The sequence below is a fragment of the Notechis scutatus genome, chromosome 1, assembly GCF_049901735.1.
Source record: "Notechis scutatus isolate UNSWTSFEM ecotype Mainland chromosome 1, rNotScu1.2, whole genome shotgun sequence".
NCBI lineage: Eukaryota > Metazoa > Chordata > Lepidosauria > Squamata > Elapidae > Notechis > Notechis scutatus.
Genome location: NC_142009.1, coordinates 143,431,249 through 143,455,772, shown reverse-complemented (window position 1 = coordinate 143,455,772; position 24,524 = coordinate 143,431,249). Strand labels below are relative to the sequence as shown.

At 35.6% G+C, this 24,524-nt stretch overlaps 1 protein-coding gene across 2 annotated transcripts in view; it reads left to right on the top strand.

Moving 5' to 3' along the window:
- Nucleotides 1-24,524, top strand: part of ATAD2B (ATPase family AAA domain containing 2B) — a 70,984-nt gene that overhangs the window by 34,439 nt on the left and 12,021 nt on the right. The window contains exons 16-23 of one of the 2 annotated variants that reach the window (XM_026675539.2): nt 1,338-1,649; nt 5,078-5,210; nt 8,908-9,094; nt 10,944-11,129; nt 12,634-12,769; nt 14,335-14,516; nt 19,672-19,831; nt 21,534-21,656. In XM_026675539.2, coding sequence (XP_026531324.2) covers nt 1,338-1,649; nt 5,078-5,210; nt 8,908-9,094; nt 10,944-11,129; nt 12,634-12,769; nt 14,335-14,516; nt 19,672-19,831; nt 21,534-21,656 — 1,419 coding nt within the window. Of the gene's footprint in view, nt 1-1,337; nt 1,650-5,077; nt 5,211-8,907; nt 9,095-10,943; nt 11,130-12,633; nt 12,770-14,334; nt 14,532-19,671; nt 19,832-21,533; nt 21,657-24,524 lie in introns of both variants that reach the window. The other variant, XM_026675538.2, reaches the window with a different exon arrangement.

Genomic DNA, 24,524 nt, shown 5'->3' with positions numbered 1-24,524 from the left:
GGAGATGGCGATGGGCAGCAGAAATCCCCACAGCCCGGAACAGCTGATCGGTAGTATTCCGGGGAGGCAGATCCAACCACCAATCAGCTGCTCATGCTAAATCAGGCTGTGCTAAAGCTGACCAGGTTGTTTGCTGCTGGGAGGCAGAGGCCAAAGGGCGGGGGCCGATGGGTGGGCGGAGCTTCAGCAACATTAGGTTTATAAGACACACACACATTTCTACCCACTTTTTTGGGGGGGAGGGAGTGAGTCTTATGGTGTGAAAAATACAGTAAATTGAGAAAATGAGCCATAATCTAATTAAAAATTCCATGGAGAGGTAGAATTGAGACTAATAAAGCACAGAAATTAGATTTCTTTGTGACATTTACTAATAGCAAATACTATGAAAGAACATGGATTTTGAAATGGGGATTTTTCTGTTTACACTGGAATATCTCTCAGCCAGTAGAAATAAAATTGAGTTAGGTTTACAAACCACTTAATTTTGTTCAAACCTCCTTAGAAAATGGAAAATAATCTTGCAAGATACTCCAGTCCGAATTATGTAGCAATCTAAACATTTTGAGTTTTTGTGAAGGTTTGCAGGATCACATTAACTATATCTTTTCAGAGACTGATTCATGAAACTTGCACTTTAGCGGTGAGGTTGCTCCTTGATCTTTGGAGAGGATGATCATTAAATAGTTACCATGGAAGCAGAGGGACAGAACTCACCACCTTGTTTAGTTACTGAGCTTTCCAGTGTAGAAAATAGAAATTCTTCCCTGTGAACCCAAAGCAAAGATTTTTTAAATTAAATTGGGAGATGTCACTGCCAAATACTTCCTTGAAATTCTCTCTCTCTCTCTCTCTCTCTCTCTCTCCATGTGTGTGTGTGTGTGTGTGTGTAAATTATATGTGAAATGACAAAATTTTCAAATTCTTTCTTGCCTGATTTTTTGGGTTCTCATTTCCCGAAAGACATTTTGGTTTAGGAAGAGAATCCATTTTGTCATGGTTACTGCTTTATTAGCTAGCTAGTTTGGGTGCAATTCCACTCATGTATGTATAGACCACCATAAACATTAATTCGTATATATATATTTTCACCTTTTTTTATAGGTTCCTAGATTTTCTGTCACAGGTTTCTTTACATGGATTCTTGAGCATTCTTTGTTTAAAAGATTATTTCAATATTTATTTTCTTAGAGCATTTAAGTTATGCACACTGCTCAGTGCAGTATGAATCCAGTAGAATATTGCTGCTCACATTCAGCTTTGTGGATGTGCTTGGCATACACAAAATATTGATACTGCTTAACAGAACCACTGTATGTTTTATTTTCATGCCTTAGGATACTGTGGCGCTGACATAAAAGCACTTTGTACTGAAGCTGCCTTGATTGCCCTGCGACGGCGCTATCCTCAGATCTATGCGAGCAGTCAAAAATTGCAGCTTGATGTTTCTTCAATAGTTCTCAGTGCACAAGACTTCTATCATGCAATGCAGAATATCGTGCCTGTTTCTCAACGTGCTGTAACATCATCAGGGCATGCTTTGTCTCCCATCATAAGGCCATTGTTGGAAAGAACCTTCAACGAAATGCTGGCTGTTTTACATAAAGTATTTCCTCATGCTGAATTCAGTCAGGGTGACAAAAGAGAAGGTATTTCTATATTTTTAATCCATGTTATGGCAACTCCTTAGTTCCTGTAGAAACAAGATTGTTTTTTTGAAATGGTAGAGCGGTAGAAGTGAATGGCAATAAAGTATAAAATAAAAACAAGTTGATTGCAGAAAAAAAAATGGACATAAATGAAATAATTTAAGAGAGTTCTTTGCTCTCTGAATTTAAGGAGTCAAGGGGATGGCTTTGGGGAAAACATTCAGAAACCATTATGAAAACAAAAAGTTCAGAAACTTGCCTTGAATTTTGAGAAAAAAAATACAGGTAATCCTTACTTAATGACTACTCATTCAGAAACCATTTGAAGTTATACAATGACATTTAACAAGTAATTACAATTGGTCCTTGAAGTTCCCGCTAGATGGCGCTGCTTCTCTGTTGTAACACTGTTGCCTTCAGTGTTACCTAACCCATTGAAGATCACTTTTGTGAATCTTTTTTTTAAAATCCCTAATAACCAAATTGACCCAGACTCAATAGCCACAAAACACTGGAAATTGATTGGGTTTTTGTATTTTCCTTCAATGGATGGAAAGAGATTTTTATTTTGCAAAAGGAAAGCTTACAAATAAAAGAGGAATATTGTAAATCATCAATGCCTTTGACTAGTGCAGAAATGAATCTTTTAATAGTAAAACATTTTTCTATTTTAACTGTTCTTTCTAAGCTGTTTATCTACACTATTTTCTTCAATCTCACTATATTTTCATAGCTTTCTATTCAATATTCTCTATGTATTTATTCATGACCAACTTCCATATTTCTGTTGTCTTATTCCTAGTATATCTCTGCAGAATTGCTCAAGACCACTCTTAGACACTTAGACATTTTTTTCAATAGAGTTCAATCTGTCTTTTCTTCTTAGTTTGTTTGGATTTCTGTTCTGTCAAAGTCTTTACTTTTCTTTTTAATCTTTGTTTTTTAAAAAAATCTTTGTGTTCTTGTTTCTGACTGGCTTTCTTGACCTTTTTCCTCTTCCAAGTTTTTATTCCAATTGAAGGAAAAGGCTTGAAGACCTTTACCTCATAACAGTTCTGAGGGAAGGAAACATCTCTGTCCCTCCACCATAGTTTTCTCAGCCACTGCCTCCTTTTTGTAGTTTCTTCTCATCTTTTAGTTTGGCTCTTTACTTTGACTCCTGGATTGGGGTTCCCAACCTCTTCCTAATGAGGCCTGTGATAGAACTTCCTGGCAGCCATCTTGCCTGCCCTCCTGGCCAGTGCTGCAATTTGATTGGCAGCTGTAATTTGATTTGCAGATAAATCATCCTGACAATGAGGAAGAGCCAAGAAGAGAAGATGAACACAATTTCAAGCTGTCTGTCAATCCATATTCCCTCCCTTCTAGCCTTTTGAAAACAATTACAGAATGAATTATTCCAGAAAGCATTTTCATGAGTTTGCTGACTTAATGTATTATACCCTATTTCTTTTTCCTCATTCTCATATATGTCAGAATTTAGATGTTTAAATTATCATTTTATTACAAGCCACTAAGAGGTGATTGATTGCAGCAGGGCATAAACCCAATAAATACAGCAAATACAGATAGTCCCTAGCTTATGATTATAATTGAGTCTGGAAGTCATGCTGGACATTAAGTGAGTCCTCATGTGATTGCACCCAATTTTATGATTTGCTTTGCAACAGTCGTTAGGTGGATTACCATGATCATTGAGTGAATCCATTGTCCACAATGGGCCTTTTTTGCTAGAAGTAAATGCAGGTATCCATCCAGCAAAAAAAAAAAAGTTAAATTGCAATCATATGACTGTAGGACACTGCAAATGGCCATAACTGTGGGTTGATTCCCTACCACCAATTGTGTGACTGGGGGGAGAGCGGCCATTGTAACTTCAAATCCAGGTCAGAAGTAGCCCTATGGAGGCCCATTGTAATTTTGAACAGTTGCTAAGCAACCAGTAATAAGTCAAGGACTACCTGTACAATAATTTAATCAGTTATATATTTCTTGATTTGATACATGACTGTTACTGATTTTCAGAAATTGTTGTGATTGGTCCTCAACAATTATATGAATAAAGTGAGATAATGGGAAATGAGTATCACTTCTGTATAAGTGTGACACTTATTTTTATTGGAAAATATTGTGGGAAGAATATCATTCAGAGCTTCTTCTACATTAATGTGATGCAGTGAAAAGTCTTGCAAATGCAAAGTTATAAATCTCTCCTGGCTAAATAAATCACTGGACATAGTTTAGCCAGACTATGTTTAGCCAATTTGGGTGGGAAAAATATTGTGTAATCTGTCCATAATTATTCTAAACAATTACAGATAAGGCATTGAAATAAAACAACTTTGTGTATGAACTTGAGTAAAGTGCTAAATATTAGAAAAATATTTATTTATTTTAAATCTGAATATTCCGACATAACCTGTTCTATAATTATTATTGCTCTCTTCAGAGTACAGATTTGCTCCTAGCTTATTTTGCTTAGCAATGTTTAGACTGGACTTGGCAATCTGACATTTTCAGAAACCCAAAAGGTGCCTTAGCTTTCCCCTTGTATAAGAACGCAGAAATTGCATGAATGACCTTTAAATCTCATTGGTTTAGTTTTTGCTTGTAATTTTGTCCTCAAGGTCAGAAAATGCTGAGACTACTTGGAACTTGTGTTCTGATAATTTTTTTGATGAAGACTGTTACGAGGTTTTTAAGTAGTTGATACAAAATACTTTTATTTCCTTTACTTTTTATCACTGTCTCTAACCAGAATGATAGCTCCTAAAAGAACTGTGTTGATTGTTGAGAACATAAATTCTATAACAGAGTTGAAAGAGCTTAAGCAGATTAAATATTTGAATATATTGGGGTTGACATTTTAAATTTTTCTATGTGAAAGGATTGCACATATTAATCTGTGTTAGAAAATGATTGTACTTTTAATACTGTCAAGGAGATTATGTGTGTGTGTGTGTGTGTGGTATTCAGCTTTGTTCGGGTATATTCCCACGTCATTGTAGTTGTGCTTTTAAAGTTGTAGCAATGTTTCGGCAGAATCTCATCTGCCATCATTAGGCTTCTGTATTGTGTTCGTCTGTGAGTCAGACTTTCACAGCCGTTTCTGTTTTAAATTTGGTGCTAGCCTACGCTGTGCCAGAATGGTTTTTTCTTCATCCTGATTGGTTGGGAGTCTTGGTCTGTGTTTATTGGTCTTGGAGTTTGCTGTGTTCTGCTTGATTGGTGTTTCTAATATCTTCTGTCTGTTTTGTAGCTTTTTTTGTCTTGATTGGCTGGCAATATATAATGATGTGGGAAAATACCCGAACAAAGCTGAATATCATACATATAAATACCCGCGAAAACTTAAGGAAACAATACACACACACACACACACACACACACACACACACATAAAATAAAAATTTTATTTTAATTAACAGATGCACCAAATTTAATTTTGGATGATAGTGAAGATGAAAATGTTTCATCAATATTTGAATCAAGTTGCCAGCCGGAATCACCAAAGAAACAATTACCAGCTGCTGTACATAAACCTTACCTTCATTATACAATGTAAGTTAATAACTCTGGTACTGTATTCGTCAAGAATTAACCAACATATCTCTTGTAGTGCCAAATAAGTTTATTAGTATATAATGTGCGACATTATTTTAATATAAAAATTGAGATGAATAACCATTTTTTCATATATCAGATCTTGATATTAGGCTTTTAAGAACCAAACAGTATAAATAATGATTCTTGATAGATATTTAATGACTGTGTGGAAAAGTATATATTTAAATGTAGTAATCCAATGTACAGTATTTATAATAGGAAGAGTTTATCTGTGGTAGAGTAATATGGCCTCATAGTTTGAAGTTAAATATTATTTTACAAATAACATTGCTGTGGTAAAATATTTAATTGAAATAGGCCTTGCATCATATTTTGTATATTTTAAGATATAGGCTACACAACTCCAGAATGACTCTGGGTAGTGTACAATGTACTGTACAAACAATACAAAAAGCAAATGGTTAGAGAAAAATAACATTAATTCTTAACATTAATTCTTCTTTTTCCAGCCCAAGGCATTGAGAGAATAGCATGTTTTAAGGGCTTGTTTAAACAAGGTCATTGTAATGGATGTACAAATCTCTGGGAGAATGTTGTTCCAGAATCAGGTGCTATGGCAGATTAAGATGCACTTCCCCGTCAGGTGATATAGTTTAATTGATGGGACCCTGACTATGCCAACTGTGCCAAATAATTTAGGGTGGATAGGAGCTTTGGATAAGGGACAGTTCCCCCAGGCCCTATATCATGAACGGTTCTGTAGATAATAACTAGCACCTTGATTTGCACCAAAAACCTGCTTATAGCTATTGTTACTCACAAAACAAAGAGGTTATATGGACATGCCTTTAATGGCCTGTACTGCTGCCTTCTGGACCAGCTACACATTCTGAATGGTCTTCAAGGACATCCCCATGTAGAATGCATTGTTATAGTCCAAATGCAAACATGAAATATTTTATCTCCTGCTTTTGACATAGGAAAATTGATATGCTTCATGAATTTGCATAAAGGTTTTCCTGGCCACTGCTGCCGTCTAACCCTTGAGTAGCAACTGTGAATTCAGAAAGACCCACCAAATTGTGGGGTCTGTTGTAACTTTGAATATCACTAAGTGACTGGTGGTGAAATGGGGATTATCTGGAATCAGGTGGTTGTGTTAGTAGATTTGACCTGAGAAGAGACCTGAGAAGTTATAGACTCAAACTAGACTCAAACAGAAGATTTTGCTATTGTCATCCTGAGAGGATTTGTTCAGTCAGAAGCCAGTAGTGACTATTTCCAGATGCCAGAATGTTTCTCACTGCAAACCTCTAGATAATCTTGTGGCTTGTCCCTCTCCAGCAAATACATATTTTTAAAAGGGACTGTTGGACAACTCTCTGCAAAAAAAAAAGAAAAAAAAAGAGGCCTATATGATGTTTGCCCAGTGAGAGGATTTGTGAGGCTGTTGATTTCAGAAACTGAGGAAAACATAAACCAAAGCAGATAGGTCCATTTTTAAAAGTGTTTACTTCCTATACTTAATTCCTTACTTGTGCTTTTTATATAACATTCTAAAAAACTCCCCCACTCTCAATGAATAGGAGGCATTGTGGCACTGAGACTTGTTGAGACTCCCAATTCTCTGACTGAGAAAAAGAATCTGCAGAGGTTTTCTTGAGAACAGATGGAAACAATTATATTCTTCCCTTCCAGTGAAAAAAAAGAGAAGTTTTTTAATCCATAGATGGATCATGGCTCTGGTCCAGGCTTCTTTTCGGAATACAAACAATAAACAAAACAGTGCTGCAGGTTTTTGGGAATCAATGGAAGCAATCTAGGGGATAGGAAGGCACTCCAACTTGTGTAGAACAGTCTAGAAAGTTCCATGCAGGTCAGAGACTGCATTTTATTATTTTGCTATATATATTTACGCAGAATAGTTTTATTACAATCATAATGAAACCAATAAAATATAGGGAGATTTATGATAAGAATAGTGATATTTTTAATTTAAAAAATCAGTAGTATGCTTAAAATCTGTGATACCACTTCTCTAGTAAATATGCTGGTTTTCATCTGTTAATATGAAAGTTTAATTCGGATTTTGATTCCAAAAAAACTTTGTAGTGTTTCAAGGAAATCTTTTAGGGTAATTTTTTCTAGGGAAACAGCATGATTGTCAATTTCAGTAGGAAGAAAGCAAAGTGAAGTGGGCATAACAGAGCATCTTCCAGAACACCCAGAAGAGTTTTGCAAGAGACAAGGTTGCTTTAATGATTCAAAGAAGTGTAATTTTTTTGTGTTGGGTTGTGAAACTCTTTTAATATTTAATACATCCCTATAATATAAGCAAAAAGACTATTCAAATAAACTTCATATTTAAAATTTTACAAAAGAAAATGTATAGGTTATTTAAATTGTGTATGTTTGTTAAAATTGAACTAGTTTGTTTTTGTTCATTATCATTATAGTTTGTCATTGCCTAAATCAGGGGTCGCCAACCTTTTGGACCTCAGGGACCACCAAACTCCTAATTTTAGATCCCAGGGACCACTAATCGGTTCTGTAGGCGTGGCCTAATTTGTGGGTGTGGCTTGGTGGTCATGTGACTGGCTGGGCATGACTTGTATGTAAATATTATAAATATATAAATATTGAATTTTTTATAAAAAAGAGCAATTCTTACCCAAAATCAGGCAAAGCAGGCAGATTGAGTTGCTCACAGAATCACAGATTCATTCAGAGATCTATCTGCCATTTTCATAGCTCAGTCTGTCACAAAAAATTTGCTTGCAAGCAAACTCATAAAAATTTGCTAGCAAGCAAATTCACAAAATTAACTCACAATACACCATGTATGTACATATTGAATTTTTTATTTAAAAAAGAGCAACTTTTACCCAAAATCAGGCAAAGCAGGCAGATTGAGTTGCTCACAGAATCATTCCATGATCTATCTATCTGCCATCGGCTAGCTCAGTCTCTCAAATTTGCCTGCCTTAAGTCCTAAGGGAGGTTCGGCTGTGCTAAACTGAAGATCTAAAGACTAGCTAGAAAGCAAGAAATCCAACCATTTCCTGCTTCCTAGCTAATCTAAATCTCCCTGCACAGCAGAACAGATGATGGTCAGAAAAAGGAAAAATAGCAATTTAGCAGGCAAGTTTACCGGGTAAGGAGTGAATGGGCGGGGAGGGTTCCTTGTGTTTCTGCGCAGCCTGGATTGATTGCTTTGTGGGGGTGCTCTGGGGGGTGAGATTTCTCTGCGGCCCACCAAAATTTTCTCATGGCCCACCAGTGGGCCGCAGCCCACCGTTTGGCAACAGCTGGCCACAATGAATTTCCACTTTAAAACAGAGTAAGGTATAAAATAAAATAGGATAAAATAATTCAGGGTTATTCCTCAGTAGTTTTTATTATGATTATTATATTGCCTGGAACAGGGAGGATAATACAGCTGGAACAAGTCTTTTATGTGGAATTAGTCATTTTGCTTTTTGCTTATATAACACAATTCCCATTAATCTCTTTGTGTGTAAATTATAAACAATATTTTGATTCTATCGAAGTATTGATAAATGGTTAGATAATGTTGAAAATATACTACGATGAAATATTTCAGGCTATTCATATTCTGCTAATGCAGTAAAAACATAGAAGTAATGATAAGTGCTTTGTAGATCTGAACAAAATATTATTTTTTTTGCAGGTCAGCTTATCACCAGCCCACATCTTACAGGCCGAGATTACTGCTTTCCGGAGAAAGGGATTCAGGTCAGACTTCACACCTTGCTCCAGCTTTATTACATTCTCTTGAAAAAATTGCTGTACACAGATTAGATCTGCCAGCACTTTATTCGGTCAGTGCCAAAACGCCTGAAGAATCATGTGCACAGGTTAGTTTGCATTTATATCGCTTTTGATTAATGCAGCACCTATTGAATGTTCAATGTGTATGGAGGCCTTCATTAAATTATAAATGCTGAATATCTCAGTGTTTCTCTGAGGTATAGTGTTGCTAGAAATACTTAAAGATTCTTCTGTGATAGATTTCATATGTAAAACAAAGTAAAAAAAAAGATGGGTATAATTTAGTAAAGATAGAACCTTCTTTCTGATTATTTTTACTTTGATTTGGCAGTCAGATAGCTTTTTATGCTTATATTGTTTTTAAATGATAACAGATTAAGCACACAGTTATAGAAGAAATACAGCTACAGGTTATATATGAAAAACAGCAAGTGGAGAAAAGGAATCTGTTTAAATTAGATTAAGATTAATCCTTACAGAATGAACTACTTGCTCTCCTTAGTGAAGTTTGAATAAGGCAAATATGCTTAAGATATTAGCAGGATAACAATAGCTGCAGCAACCATTTCAGAAACCAACTTGATAGATAGATAGATAGATAGATAGATAGATAGATAGATAGATAGATAGATAGATAGATAGATAGATAGATAGATATACCGAGATGGATAGATATAGAGATGGATAGGCAGGCAGGCAGGCAGGCAGGCAGGCAGGCAGACAGACAGATACCAAGATGGATAGATATAGAGATGGATAGATATAGAAATGGATGGATGGATGGATGGATGGATGGATGGATGGATAGATAGATAGATAGATAGATAGATAGATAGATAGATAGATAGATAGATAGATAGATAGATAGATAGATTTAACAAAACTATTCACCACCAAATTGTGTTTCAGGACAGCATAGAAAAACAGGTGTTTTCATATTTTAAAATAGTTTTTCCTTTCTTCTGGACTTCAGTTTATGCCCAAGCCAGGTATTGGAGTAGTGAACATTTCTTTCAGTTTTATTGTATTGTAGTTCACAGTCCTTCATTTTATTTCATATCCCATCCCAATTATAAGAGAGACAAAAGCTCCAGGAATGAAATACGAAAAACACATTTAAACAGAGTAGTAGAATTTAACTTAATTTGTTGTAGTCATACCTCTGGGATAAGCATCTTCCAAAGGATGGGGGCCACCATTGAGAAGATCTTTTCATTTGCCTTGTGAGGAGGTGAAACTCTCAGGCAAATAGAATATATTGTGTCCCTTTTTTAAATGGAGGAGCAAGGGAGAGAGAAATAGTTTATTCTTTGTTAACTCTGTAGGTGAAAATTTAGGATTTCATAGATCCCATTTGGTGTGTAGAAAAATAGTTTTTCAATAAGCAGTTATGCTTCAAAATTAATAGCAGTTTTAAATATCAAATTTTATGTGTGCAGTACATGTTATATTTAATGTTCAGATGTAAACCCATTGTTTATAGTAAAAGATTGAGATTTTATTGTAATAGCATTTATTTAATACTTTAATGGAACAGTTGGGGGAAGAGTTCTACTAAAGTGAAATATTTGATAAAACGGAATTTGCAAAATTTATTAAATTTATTTTAGTGTACATTCTTTAGGTAATTCACGTAAATAGTCTAAATTGGTTTGTGAAACAATATTGTTTTTCACTGTTTGCAAGTAAAGTTAAAGTTTGCTAAATGGGGGCCTATAAAATCAAGGTTTTACTGTATAATTATCCAAGGAGAATTTGAAACTATAAATACATTTTATGGGACAAATGCTCATATACACCTATAAATACTTAGGGATATTCTACTAAAAACATCTGTTTGAAATGTTTCATAACACTATTTCTGCCTGCAATTGTAAGTATTAGTTAAATATTTAGTTAATGGTAATATTTGTTAATGTTAATATTCTCAACTAGATATTTCGTGAAGCAAGAAGAACCCTACCAAGTATTGTTTACATGCCTCATATTGGTGATTGGTGGGAAGCTGTCAGTGAAACTGTGAGAGCAACTTTTCTAACTTTGCTGCAAGATATTCCATCGTTCTCACCAATATTTCTACTTTCTACCTCTGAAACAATGTATAGTGAGTTGCCTGAAGAGGTGAGCATAGAGTTATTTCTTGGGAAATAACAAGCACCACTTAGGTAATAGCAAACCAGATCTGAAGCATCCTAATTTGTTGATGCTAAACTTTGTCAGTTTTTTGTATATGGGAGGGTAACCTCCACTCCACTGCATTAGATAAGCATTTTTTTATATCTGGGGGAATTTAACAATTCTATTGCTATGTGTTAAAAATAGAGGTTGCAATTTGATAATAGGAATTATTAGACAGGAATTTTTAAAAAAATGGGGGGGGGGGTGTATGTGTGTGTGCATGCCTCTGAGACGGTGTTGACTGCAGTTTTACTGGTGAAATTTGAGAAGTGGTTTGCCACTGCCTCTTTTCTTTGTGACTGGCCCAAGGTCACCCAATTGAGTTTGTGTCCAAAGTGGAACTACAACTCTTAGTCTCCCAGTTTCTAGCCTGGTATCTTAACCACTACACCAAACTAGCTCTCCACATTTTTGTCCAGATGGTAATTATATTTACAAATTATCTAAAATGGAAGAAATATCTGATCTAAATGTTCAGGCTTCTTACATTGTGATTGCTGAAATAACTGGCTTTGCATTAATTGGAAAACATTGTGAACTGTTGATTTTCTTCTGTATTACTGAACTCAGTATAACTAGTTAATAATAAATTATTACGTGCCAAGATGACCTATCTAATTCTGCAGCTATACCATATATAATAGAAAAGTTTGAATTGTCATCACCCAGTCATAAAGTAGGAGAGAAACGGCAGGGAGGGAAGGGATTGTCTTTTTAATTTTTTAAAAATATCATGTTTTTAACATTTACAAATTAAAAAGTCAGACAAAAAGAAGTTATAAAACTTATCATAGATACGAAAGAGGAGCCCAGTTTTAAACGTAGCATGGGTCACAAGGAGTAATATTGATCAGTCTTTCTATTATGTTCATAGCAAATTCATAAGCAGAGAGTAAATACATGGTCATAGGACAGCAATTTGGAAGGGACAGAGAGAAAAATTCCTATAATTATTTAGATTGGCCTAAAGTGTTCTTTGGATACCAGCCTCTTTGATATTCATCTATTATTGTATTCAAATGGCACATGGCTCTAGCCATCTGCTCTGTTTTTTCAATGTTTTGTGGGACTCGATATTCTGGGCAACAGATATTTAAGTCAGTTTATTTCGAGAAAGTATTTTGAGACCAGTTACTACTTTATAGACACCATAAAAATTTCATAGCATTTAATCAGTAGTGTTGGGTTACTATTTTCATTATTTGGACCACTGGAATAACTGATATGGACCTATGAGAATTGTATTCCATCATTCATAGAGAAAGGGCAATAGGTATATCTACAGCGACTTGAAATATTCCTGACAACATAAACTATAAATTAGCATAATATTTCAATTCTCTACATATGGAATGGTATTCTTCCTCATTGCTGAATCATTAACCATTGGTTATGAAATAGCCAGAATATATTTTCAATATTTCTAATTGCTGCTATTTTCATGTAGGTGAAGTGCATCTTTAAAATTCAGTATGAAGAGGTTTTTTATATTCAAAGACCTAGCAAAGAAGACAGGCTCAAATTTTTCCAAGAGCTGGTTCTCAATCAGGCATCAATGCCTCCTCCAAGGAGAAAACACACAGGTAAATTAATAATTTAGAAAATCTGGAATGTATGGCTTTTCCATATGAAAATCATATTGTTTGTATATTTGAACATTAAAAATAACATCAATAGACCATTATACTGTAGGGGATTTATGTTCAAATATAATTTCCTAAGTCTTCAGTTTCAGCTTTGAGGTGGCATCAAAGTTCAAGTCCCAGATCTGTTCACAGTTAGCGCCTAATACACATTGCGGACTTGAGCATGAAAAATTAAGTGACAAAGATTGCAGGTCATACCAAGATGAATGGTTAACAATTCCAGGATTATATTTCCAAACTGGGTAAATGCAAATGTGGAGTGAAATAACTAATATAAGTCACTATAAATGAAGATGGAGTGCTGCTGAATTACATTATGATAGAACTTGAACTGGCAATGACTAACCAGAAGAATATTTTTTTGTAGTTCAGTTAAAAATACGACCTGCACGAACATTTTATGTAATAGCTCTGAAGAGGGGGGAAATTCATTGGTGAGGATAATTAGAAATCAAACCACACAATTTGTGACTTTTGTTGGGTCATTGTTGAATTTCCTTAAGGAAAGCTGGTAATGAGAGTTGGAAACCCTCCCTCCCTCTTCTTCCCTTCCCAGAATACAAGTAAGTTGCTGCTTCTGGGTGGGGGAGAGATCGAGGGGAACATACGAGGGACCAGGAAGCTGTCAAGGAATATTGAAAATCGCATGACTGTAGCAACATGGTGGAGGCGGCACTGAAGCAACAGCAGCCCAGTAGCATCGAAGCAGCCACAACCTCCCCATATTTCATTACTCTTGAGAGTAATGGGTCCTTGCATTTTTTAAATTAGCCCACTTGAGGTACTTTGGTTGAAATGTGATGCACTATTTTGCCCAGTTAAAGATTACAGACCCAAAAAATTTAGTAGTATATAGATAGTTGATAGTAGTCTTTGCCAATTTTTTAAACCTATAAAGCTATCTGGCATACCATTACAAAAAAATTAAATGCAATGGGCTGAAAAAGTTGCATGCCTCTTATTCCCTTTGAAAATGCTTGAGTGGAATTTATAATCTCCCAGTTTATGGCTCTTAAGCCTGGTCCCAACTCCTTTTGGAATTAAGTGTCACAAATGTGTCTACTGCATAATCTTCTATAGCAGCCTGGGGAAACTCTGGTCCTCCAATTCTTAATTTCTTAATTCTTGAATTTCTCAGTCCAACTAGCCCCAATTGGCATGGGCAGTAGTAGAGGAATGTTGGAAACTTGTAGAATATCTGGAGGAGCATAGATTCTCTGTGGTCTATACTCTGCACAATTTTCCTGGTATTCATTAATATAAATAGCCACGTAGGAGCTTGAAATGCCTGCCATCATGTTTGGTGTCAATACCTCCTTGATTGAAAGAAGGATGCGTACAATTGCTTATTGTAAAGTTCTACAACTCACTTTACACTCACCATCTCAGTGGTTCTTCCATGATCTATAAAACTGAGATGAGGAGCATAATGGTTTGGGGTTTTAGTATGTGGAGGTTATAATTAAAAAGCCTACTTTGTCTGACTTCAAGTTTTGTTTTAGCTGTTTCCGATATGGAGGTGCTTCCTCTTGCACTTCCACCTCCTAACCGCCAGTTATCAGAGACAGAACAGCAGAGAATGGAAGACCAGGAAGAAAACACATTGAGAGAGCTGCGATTGTTTCTCAGAGATGTTACCAAGAGGCTGGCTACAGACAAGCGCTTTAACATCTTCAGCAAACCGGTGGATATTGAAGAGGTCTTGTTTCAGTAATGTGCAAACAATGAAGTTGACCTACTAGCAATTAATCCAAAATTTACCTCTTACTTATTTTCATAGACAATATCTTACATCTAACCTATTTTGCGCATTTTCAGGGATGGTGGCATAATTGTAACTCTTAAAGCCACAGCTATCTTGCCGTAAACATCTGGCTAACACTGCCTTATTCAGGCTGTAACTTCTATAATATGGCAATGATTTTAATTGGTCACAGAAATAAATGCCTGAAGAAACAACATTGAGCTATTGGAAGTATAAGAAAAAAATTAGTGAATTGTATTGCCTAATCCAGAAAATTCTGCAAATTGGACATTAATCTCTCCTCTTTACTTTTTTCTAGCTGAAGAGAGAATTGAAAAATTAAAGGCTTTAGCTGCGCTATTTGATCTTACTATTTCTGTAATTATTGTATAACAAATTAACAAAAGGATTGGAATTGCCTAGTCAAGTTTGAGGCACTTTAAAAAATGTTGGGCTTTGCACAGAAAAAAAAAACGTCATGAGGCAAAGCTGTTACAGTGTCATTTGTATGGATAGGATGTCACTTTTTAGACAAATCTTGTGACATCTACTCATTTTGGTCAACTTCAGAGCTCAATTTTGCACAAATAATTCAAGAAATAAAAATTGTGATGTGCTTAGGAAAAAATGTAATTTCCATTATGCTAGCATGTATAGGGTTTGATTATTTCATGGATAGAGCTAAAGATGAAGGCTGCAAAAATCCAGATCACCAAGTGGCAGCAAAAAGGTACAGAAACTGAAAGGGAATTTTGCAATCCAGACCCCCTAATCATATTTACCAGGGTACCATTTATGCGCTCTTATATGATTTAAACCAGCCTTTCTTATCCTAACTTTTTTCAGGTTGTTCAATTATACTTTAATATTTCTATCAGCATGTGAATAATCTAACAAGTGAGGGTGCTAATTGAGAAAGGCTGATCTAAAGAAATGGCGCTTTGCAAGTGTATAACTCAGCTGGATTTTAATTTCAGAGAAGTAGTAGAAGTTGACACATTTTGGAGCCTAAAGTAGATATAAAAGGTATACATACCCCTGATAAAAAGCCAGGTTTTTGAGATGTTAAAAAAAATCAGACCAAGATAAACCAGTTCCGATTTTTTTCCCACCTACTGCAATCTATAAGTTGTACAAGTCAGTTGAAAAATAAACCAAAATCTTTTAGGGGGAAAATAACAATACAAAACTAGAATAATGTGACTGCATAATAGTGGCCCACGGGCCGGATGCATCACATTCGACATTTACCCAGTTGCTTCTTACAACAAAAGCCATAATCTGCAAAGAGCTTACAACAGTGATATTATAAGGAACTTGAAGTAGCTCTAAAATTCATGAAAATTGGTGCAACAGGCTGCCAAAAGGCCTACAGCAACATTAAAGTTGCTGCAGGAGTTTCTGGCAAATACTGGTTATGTACTGCATGTGATAACAATCACTTGTATTCTTCATATGTCTGGGCTGTGGAGTAGGGTGGCAAGATGAAAGCCTTGTCTTACAAAGAAAACATCCAAACCTGGCTACATACATCAAGTCTGTCAAAAGCATGTGGGAAAATGTGTTATGGTGTAATGAAACCAAGGTCAAACTTTTTGGCCGTAATTGCAAAATATGTTTAATGCAAAAACAACACCGCATGCACATAAAAGAGGACCTAACCTGGGGTGCCCACATTGCAGCCCTGGTCAAAAGGGCCCAGCAGAAATTATACTACCTGAGACTTCTCAGAAAACAACAACTGAATGAAAATCTGCTGGTGACCTTCTACCGCTGTACCATAGACAGCATTTTAACTTACTGCACCTCTGTATGGTTTCCCAATTGCACAGTGGCAGATAGGAAAGCACTCCAGAGGGTTAACGTCATTGCTCAGAAGATCATTGTTTGCCCTCTCCCCTCTTTGGAAGAGCTTTATAGCTCCTGCTGCCTTAAGAAAGTTCAAAATATTCTCAAAGATCCATCTTATCCTGGGCACCCTTTTTTTTGAACTATTACCATCTGGCAGATGGTACAGAATAATAAAAACAAGGACAAATAGGCTGAAAAACAGCTTCTATCCCAGGGCAGTAGCTCTTTTGAATTCTGCTGTATAGTGCAGTGTTGGTGTGGTGTTGGGGGTTTCCAGTTCAATGTGTGAAGGGTGAAGGATGTGTGTTTGTGTTTATTTTCATGGTCATGGCCATGATGTGCACTGAAGATGGTGTTTGATTTCGTTGTACGAGGTGCAATGACAATAAACTAAACTAAACTAAACTAAACATCAAAAGTACACCATACCCCCAGTTGAAGCATGGTGGTGGCAGCATAATGCTTGGGGCTGTTTTTATTCAGCTGGAATTGGGGCTTTTGTCAAGATGGAGGGAATGATGGACAGTTCCAAATATTAGTCAATTTTAGCACAAAGCCTCCAGGCCTCTGCTAAAATGCTAAAGATGAAGAGGAATTTCACCTTTCAACAAAACAACAAACCTAAGCGTTCTTTCAAATCAACAAAAGAATGGCTTCACCAAAATCTCAACATTTTGGAATGACCCAGTAGGAGGCCGGACATGAATCTAATTGAAAATCTGTGGGGTGACATGAAGAGTGCTGTGCACAACAGATGTCCTAGCAATCTGACAAATTTGGAGCACTTTTGCAAGGAGAAGAAAGGGCAAAGATTCCCAAGGCAAGATATGCCATGCTGATAGGCTCCTATCCCCAAAGACTGAATGTTGTCATAAATCAAAAAGTGCTTTAGTTTAAGGGCGTGCATACTCATGAAACCATGTTATTGGACATCTTTATTATTTTTCTGGCTTAAGAGGTTTGAGACTGTTTTTCAATTTTAATTGTACAACTTACGTTACATTAAAAATGGGGGGGGGGGGGAGAAATAGGGGCCCTGATTATACAGTGGTTAGAACACATTGCAGGCTAATTCAGTCCATTGTTTGGAGTTTGATCTTGATGGGTCAAGGTTGACTCAGCCTTCCATCCTTCCAAGGTTGGTAAAATGAGGATCCAGATTGTTGGCGGCAATATGCTGATATTTTAAACCACCCAGAGAGTGCTGTAAAGCAGGTGACCCCAACCCCTGGGCCGCAGCCTGTTTGCGCACTTGTATAGAATGGTTCCCATCTCCTTACTCCTGCCAGGCTGCAAACCATAAAAGTTGGGGACCGCTATTATAAAGCAATATGAGGTGGTATATAAGTATAACTGCTATTGCTATCCTGGTCTGGTTTTTTTTTTAACATCTCAGAATCCTGGCATTTTAACAGAGGTATGTATATGTACTAATTTATTTTAATTTACAGTTTATAATTGCAATTGGGAGAATATCAGTGCTGAAATCAGGATGAGCAAGAAGCAGTATTGTAAAAACAAAAATTTACACTAAAAAGCAGACTTTCAGGCTGAAAAGGAATGGATGCTAGAGTTTATTATTTTTTAAAATCCAGAATTTCATTGCTATATTTTCCAGCTCTCTACTTAAAAATGCATGTCTTTTAGTTTGGTGAGTGAGGTTAGAATGACTCATTCTAGAGTGTCTTGGGTTAAAGATTTTGCTTTTGAACCCATCTGGCTCTTAAGAGTCATTTAGAAGGAATAAACAAGTCTTGATGTTTGAAACTGTGGTTGGTGGGTTATTCTGTCCTCTCCAGTTGCACTGACCGTCAGAGATATCTTAAGCAGTGAGCCTTCTTGCTTTAATGGCTTCAAAATCTCAGCCTGACGTCATAAAAAGAAATGGTAGCATTTTAAAGAATGGTGTATGTTTAAAGGGTGAAATTATTTTGATTAGTAATCATAAAGGGGTTGGTAACAAATGTGTCATAAATCATAATAGGAATGAATCATTAAAGTATTCCATCATATACTGCTGTATATGTTGAGTCTGATCCAATTTAGGAAATCTTTTTCTTTTGAATATTATATAACCAAGAGAAAAAAAAATAAAGAGTTCAACATAATAAACTTTGCATTAAAATCCATTCCTGGCATATTATTGACATTTTAAGATTAACTATTGCAAATTTGTCTTCTGTTACACAAGACATTTAATTTTTTTCTCCTTTTCAGAACTAAGTAAAATTTGGCCCAGATTTGTTAATATGTAATTTTCTTTTGAGAGAATGGAATAAATGGATTAAATTAAGAAGGCATTTTCCCAAGTTAGATTTCTTGTTTTGTTTGTGCTATAGTTTGGTATTTTGCTTGAGTTTCTTGCATGTTGTGTGCTTTAGATTCTACATCCTTTGAATACTTCTGCACATTAAAATTTTTAATTATGAATATTTCAGTTTGTAATTCCTACACGGCCTCAAATATAGGATCTGCATAGCCCTGTAATAATTGATTTTACAGCTTTTTTAAAATAAGAGAAATTATCTCCTTTCCTTTCTTTTTCTTTCCTTTTCTTCACTAATATTTTTAAAGTTATTTAAGTTACATATTGGATTAATACTTTGGACACATTACTTCTAAGCAGGCATTATATTTTAAGAATGTTTCTACTGATTCAGTGTAACTGAGCAACAATATCTGACGTTTGTGCAGAGATCCACAAATGTTGACCTAATTCTCCTGCCCCCAAATTAGAGTATATAGTAATATGGATGGCCAACATAAAAAGATCTGTCACGAGTAATATAGGTGAAATTTCACTTTTTTCCTGATTGTATAGCATAGCTTTGCCCAAAATATGTAATCTCTATTTAGACTTTTCAACTCTCGTGGTTCCATTTTTAACTGGCAATGTAAAAACTTGCTAGGTCTTCTAAATACCATAGAAATATATGTGAATGGGCTTCTTTAATATTTGTTTGAAGTCTTTTATTCATACACTGTATTTAAAATGAATTTTTTTAAATTACTTGTTTTATACAAAACAAGATGACTTTGGAACAAGGAAATGTTAAAATTGTGCTGAAACCTCAGAGTAAATTAATTTCAGAGTGAACAGAGCAGCATAATATATTGATTATATCAATGCTAGTTGTAGCCTTGATTGTTCATGTGTTTTGAATGAAACATTCTGAAAATGTAAATAAGTTGTTGAATATAAGAGTTATGATAAATCTGTGTCACTCTTGCATTTTTATTATAGGTTTCAGATTATCTTGAAGTGATCAAAGAACCAATGGATCTTTCTACAATAATAAGTAAAATTGATAAACACAACTATTTAAGTGCAAAGGATTTTCTAATAGATATAGATCTCATCTGCAGCAATGCTTTGGAATATAATCCTGACAAAGATCCTGGAGGTAAGAAAATATTATTTCAACTTTTACTTAAATATGAAAGAATATTTAACTGTAAAGCAATTTCAGTTTAAATATCTGTGTAAATGGCTTCCTATTGATATAAATTGTTTGAAAGTTAGTTTTGCCAGAAGTGTGTATTTGATGGTGTTAAAGGATGGAAGCTGTTCTAAATAAGGTTACCTTTTGCAATTGACCGATGGTGATTTTCTCAATGCTCAAGTGGTGCTTCAGACATTTTGGAATTATATCCAAGGCACCTATTATTATTATCTTTGTTTCTTTTGCCACAGTCTTTCTACTTCTATTTGCAGGTCTTTGTATTTTGTTATTTTCTCCAGTTGTTTCCTGTTAGTTTGTTATAATTAGATACATATGTATTGTGTAAAGGTCCTCAAAAAATTCATGGTCACATAAATGGCCAATATCACCAGAGACAGATACTATAGTGATCTCTGTGTTACCAGTTCTTTCATCCAAATCTTTTCAAGAGTGTATAACGTTTCCTGCCCGTTGGGAAGAATTCTGATGATTTAATAGCTTTAAGGGGAAGAGAAAAATTAATTGCATAAATAAGTATCATTTAAAGTTAATTGCCTATAAAATAAATTACCTACTTTTAAAAATTGATTGATTCCTGTCTAGATATGCCATTTGGTCTTTTTTTTTCACACAGAAACACATTACCACAAACACATTACAAATACACATCCAGTATCCTTTCAGAAGAAATAGACAAACAGAAAAAAGTAAGGCTAGCAATGGGGGAGAAGTGCTGCGGGGAGGGGAAGAAAGAGAAAAAGACGGGAGAAGACCAGAATAGACGTGAGGGTAGGAAAAGGCATGAAATGACAGACGAATAGTAACAAGGTTAAATTCACCAGGCCAACTGTTAGTTGCACGCAACAACTGATTGTTAGGCTATGACAACCCCCAAAACAGCAACAATGACAAACGCCATCTCGGGGTTGCCATACCTGGGGAGGGAGGCACAGAAGGTGGGTGGTGGCTAATGAAGCTTCAGATCTTTGGACCTTCCGTTGCGAGCAGCAAGCGGCAAGCTGAATCGGAGCAGAGCCGATGAGCAACTGATCCTGTGTGCCTACAAGCCAGCCGACAAGCAGCTGATCGAGGCTGCCTGCAGCTGGCTGACAAACATCTGATTGGCTTGCCAGATGTTTAGCTGCTCCAGCAGAGAAAGGGCACTGCTCCAGCCTTCATAGGGCCCTAGGAGTCAGAAGCTTCCAGCGCTAACTTTTTTCCTTTTGAACTGAACTCACTGTGTGCCGAGATTCCAGTGAAATAAACCATTGGGAAATCACAGCGAGTGGCATCTTGCTTTGGTTTTCGTCTGGAGCTCGGACCATTGAGAGGCTAATTTTCAGAAGCATCATTCATTTTCTGCTTTGGTTTTGCAGCCAGTGACGCATCCTGTTCATTTTCTGTTTTTCTTCTATTATGTGGGGGGAAAAAACTTAAGTTGTCTTTCTATTTACATTCTATTTACTATTTGACTCATGCTGGAAATATGATTTCTTTATTCTCTGTTAATTGCAGTTTGATGTAAATATGTCATTTTTTCCTATGGTACTTCTATATACCTACACCTCCTAGGGCAAAAAATGATTAGAAATCTGAAAATCAACAAAAAATGTCTTTGTGGTGCATTATGATACTATAAAGTTATATTATACTCATTTTATAGATAAAATTATTAGACACAGAGCCTGTACTCTGAAGGATACGGCACATGCTATCATTGCTGCTGAGCTGGATCCAGAATTCAACAAAATGTGTGAAGAAATTAAGGAAGCAAGAAAAAAACGAGGTATTATAATCCTGGTTTTATTCTGTATTATTGCTATGGTAGGGAAAATGTATAAATGTAATTGAATTCTTGATAGACTGTCTCTAATGAGCCTATTGTCAGAAGAAAGAATTTTTTGAACTGTATTGTTTTTTAATTTACATTATTTTGATTTGGAGAGTGGACCCTTTAAGTCCAGTTTGTAAATTTAATACTGTTTGTATGATCCCCAGTTCTCAGTTGTTAGTGAAATATTCATTGGACACCCATTATAAGAAAAGTTTATATGCACAACAATGTGTATTATTCATCCTTCTCTATGGTTCCTTCCTTTGAAAAAGGACACATAGATTCCAGTGAGCTGAAGTCATCAGACAGAATATTTGTAGTACTAATTATTTGTAATAAAACTTGATGAGGTTTGTTCAAGTCGCTGCTGGAAGACTAAGCAAATTAATAATCATGCTTATTTTAGATGCTACCTTAAATAATGGTTTTAGAATACACGAATCAACTTGTTAAGTTGAATATTTAAATTCAAATAACTCCAACATGCAGGGAAAAAATCAATTTGTCTCAGGAAATGCTATTTAGAAAACACAAAAATGAGATATATCTTTTTGGAATAAGAAATCTGACGACTGCTGCGGCACTGTACCAAACTCAAGCATTTCAGTAGAGTGTTCTTTTTTTATGTTTGTAGGCATTTTTGCAGTTTTATACATTTGTTCCACAGATGCTTTTAACAATAGATCCAGTTTAAAAATAGATTTTTAGCTTCTTCCTAAGTGGCTTTTGCAAGACCAATTATAATTATATCTGTTTAACTTTAATATTTGAATAGATAATGGTAACCTTTAGCTTTTTCTGCGATCCCAGGCATTGATAGCTATGAATGCATTTATCTGATCAGGTCAGCTGGCTACTGCCCTCCACTCCATGGACCTTCCCAATGACTGTTCCTTTTTGAAGCACAGTGTGTTCTCTGCCCTTTCTGCCTCCACTAATCAGAGAGGCAAACACAAAATAATCCAAAGCTTGTTTTAGTTTTGTTCCTTTGGTTCACAGCATGTAGCAGCTACAGGCAAGCGGCATAGTAATCGTTACACAAGCTAGGCTGCAGGAAGAGGCTCAAAGAATTTTAAAATGAGCTAGCAATGGCCATTGAGGGGTTATAAGAGAAGAGTGGTAAGGTCGGTCTCATTCATTATTGAATATAAGTCATGTTTGTTGTATCAACTGAACAACATTTTAACCTTAGGCCATTTAACATACCATGGGATAATATCCAAGATCCTTCAGCAGCATACGGTGGGTGGAATATATTTCTGCTACATCTTTTCCTATGTCCTCAGACACCTCTCCAAGGAAAAGTGAAACGTTCAAAGTGAAAAGAGAGTATACTGTAATGGATAAATGCATGGAAGATGTTCTATGAAGGAATCACAAAAGTGCTTCTTATTTTTTTTTTACTGCACAATCTTTTACTCTCGGTTCACGGAGCTGTATGCTCCATTCTCTTCATCACAGATCCCTGCCACATGGGGTCACCGCAAGAAGCATGGAACAAAAGAATACATTTCTGTTTTTCTTCTGCTTGTAGATATTGAATCCTATCTAAGAGCTGCCTATTAATAGTTTGCCATATTTAATTAATTACAAATAGTATATATTTGTAAACATTCTCGCCGTTTTCTATGACACAGGCATTGTAAAATCTCTTATTTTCGCAGGAGAACAGAGATAATTTTATTTTTGAAAGAACACTGGAAGCATTTTATAATAATCAAAATCAGTTTATAAAGTTTTATAAACTTTATGATCATCCATATAAAAGTGTTTGAATTTTTAGGTAGAGTACTGAATAATAGTATAATTAATGCGGTATCATCAAGGCTATTATTCTGAAGTTATCAGAACATTTTTAGGATTATATGTATGACAAAATCCTGCTTCTAACGATGCCTATGTATGCGAAGTGAAGGAGATGTAGATAGTCCTTGACTTAGGACAATTTGTTCAGCAACTGTTCAGAGTTACAGCAGTCCTGAATGAAGGGATTATGACCAGTCTCTGACATTACAGTTGTTGCAGCACCCCAGCTGTCACGTGGCCAAAATTCAGGTATTTGCAGCCTGCCTATACTTTTGATTCAGGAACACTTCAAATATCCCTACCTGCCTATCTTCTTCCCCATTTATGCCCTTTTGCCCCTCCCCTCCCCCCAGGCCAAGCACTCTGCGGTCCCTGATGCCCTACTGACTTTTGCCATCTTCTTGCTTCCACTGTTGACTGAACTATTACATTTTTAACCCCTTCCAAAAGGGCCTGAGGGCTAGTTTTCTGTTCATCTTTTTACAGCTAACCTTTTTCAAAACTTAAACAAATTTATTTTGTTTATGTAATAAGTAAATTTTGTTCATTTGTTTGTCACCTCTAATAAAGCTGTTCAACACTTAACAGAGCTTTGTGTATATCCAATAAAAAAGTTATCCGAGTCATTTTCCTGATTCAGTGATTATTCAGTGCACCTCCTTTAATGAAATAAGTAATCAATCAATTCCATTTGTATGCCCATTTCTTTCTCCTTTTTTATCATATTTAAATCCCTCTTCAGAATAATTTCAAAATTACCAATTGCAGCTTGTTCTAATCACTTCATTACAACATACTCTGTCTGTTTTATCAAAACGTCCATTCTTTTCTTGATTCTCTAGCTCCCTCTAGGGTCCAAACATCAAGATACTCTTTTCATAGAAAGACCCCAAAACAATAATCATTTCCCATGGGAAAATTTCTTCTAATAAATTCAAAACTATAATTCCAAATCCATTTGGAACCCTTAATCCTCTATTAGCTTTCTAAAATGCTTATTCCAAGCACCCTTTT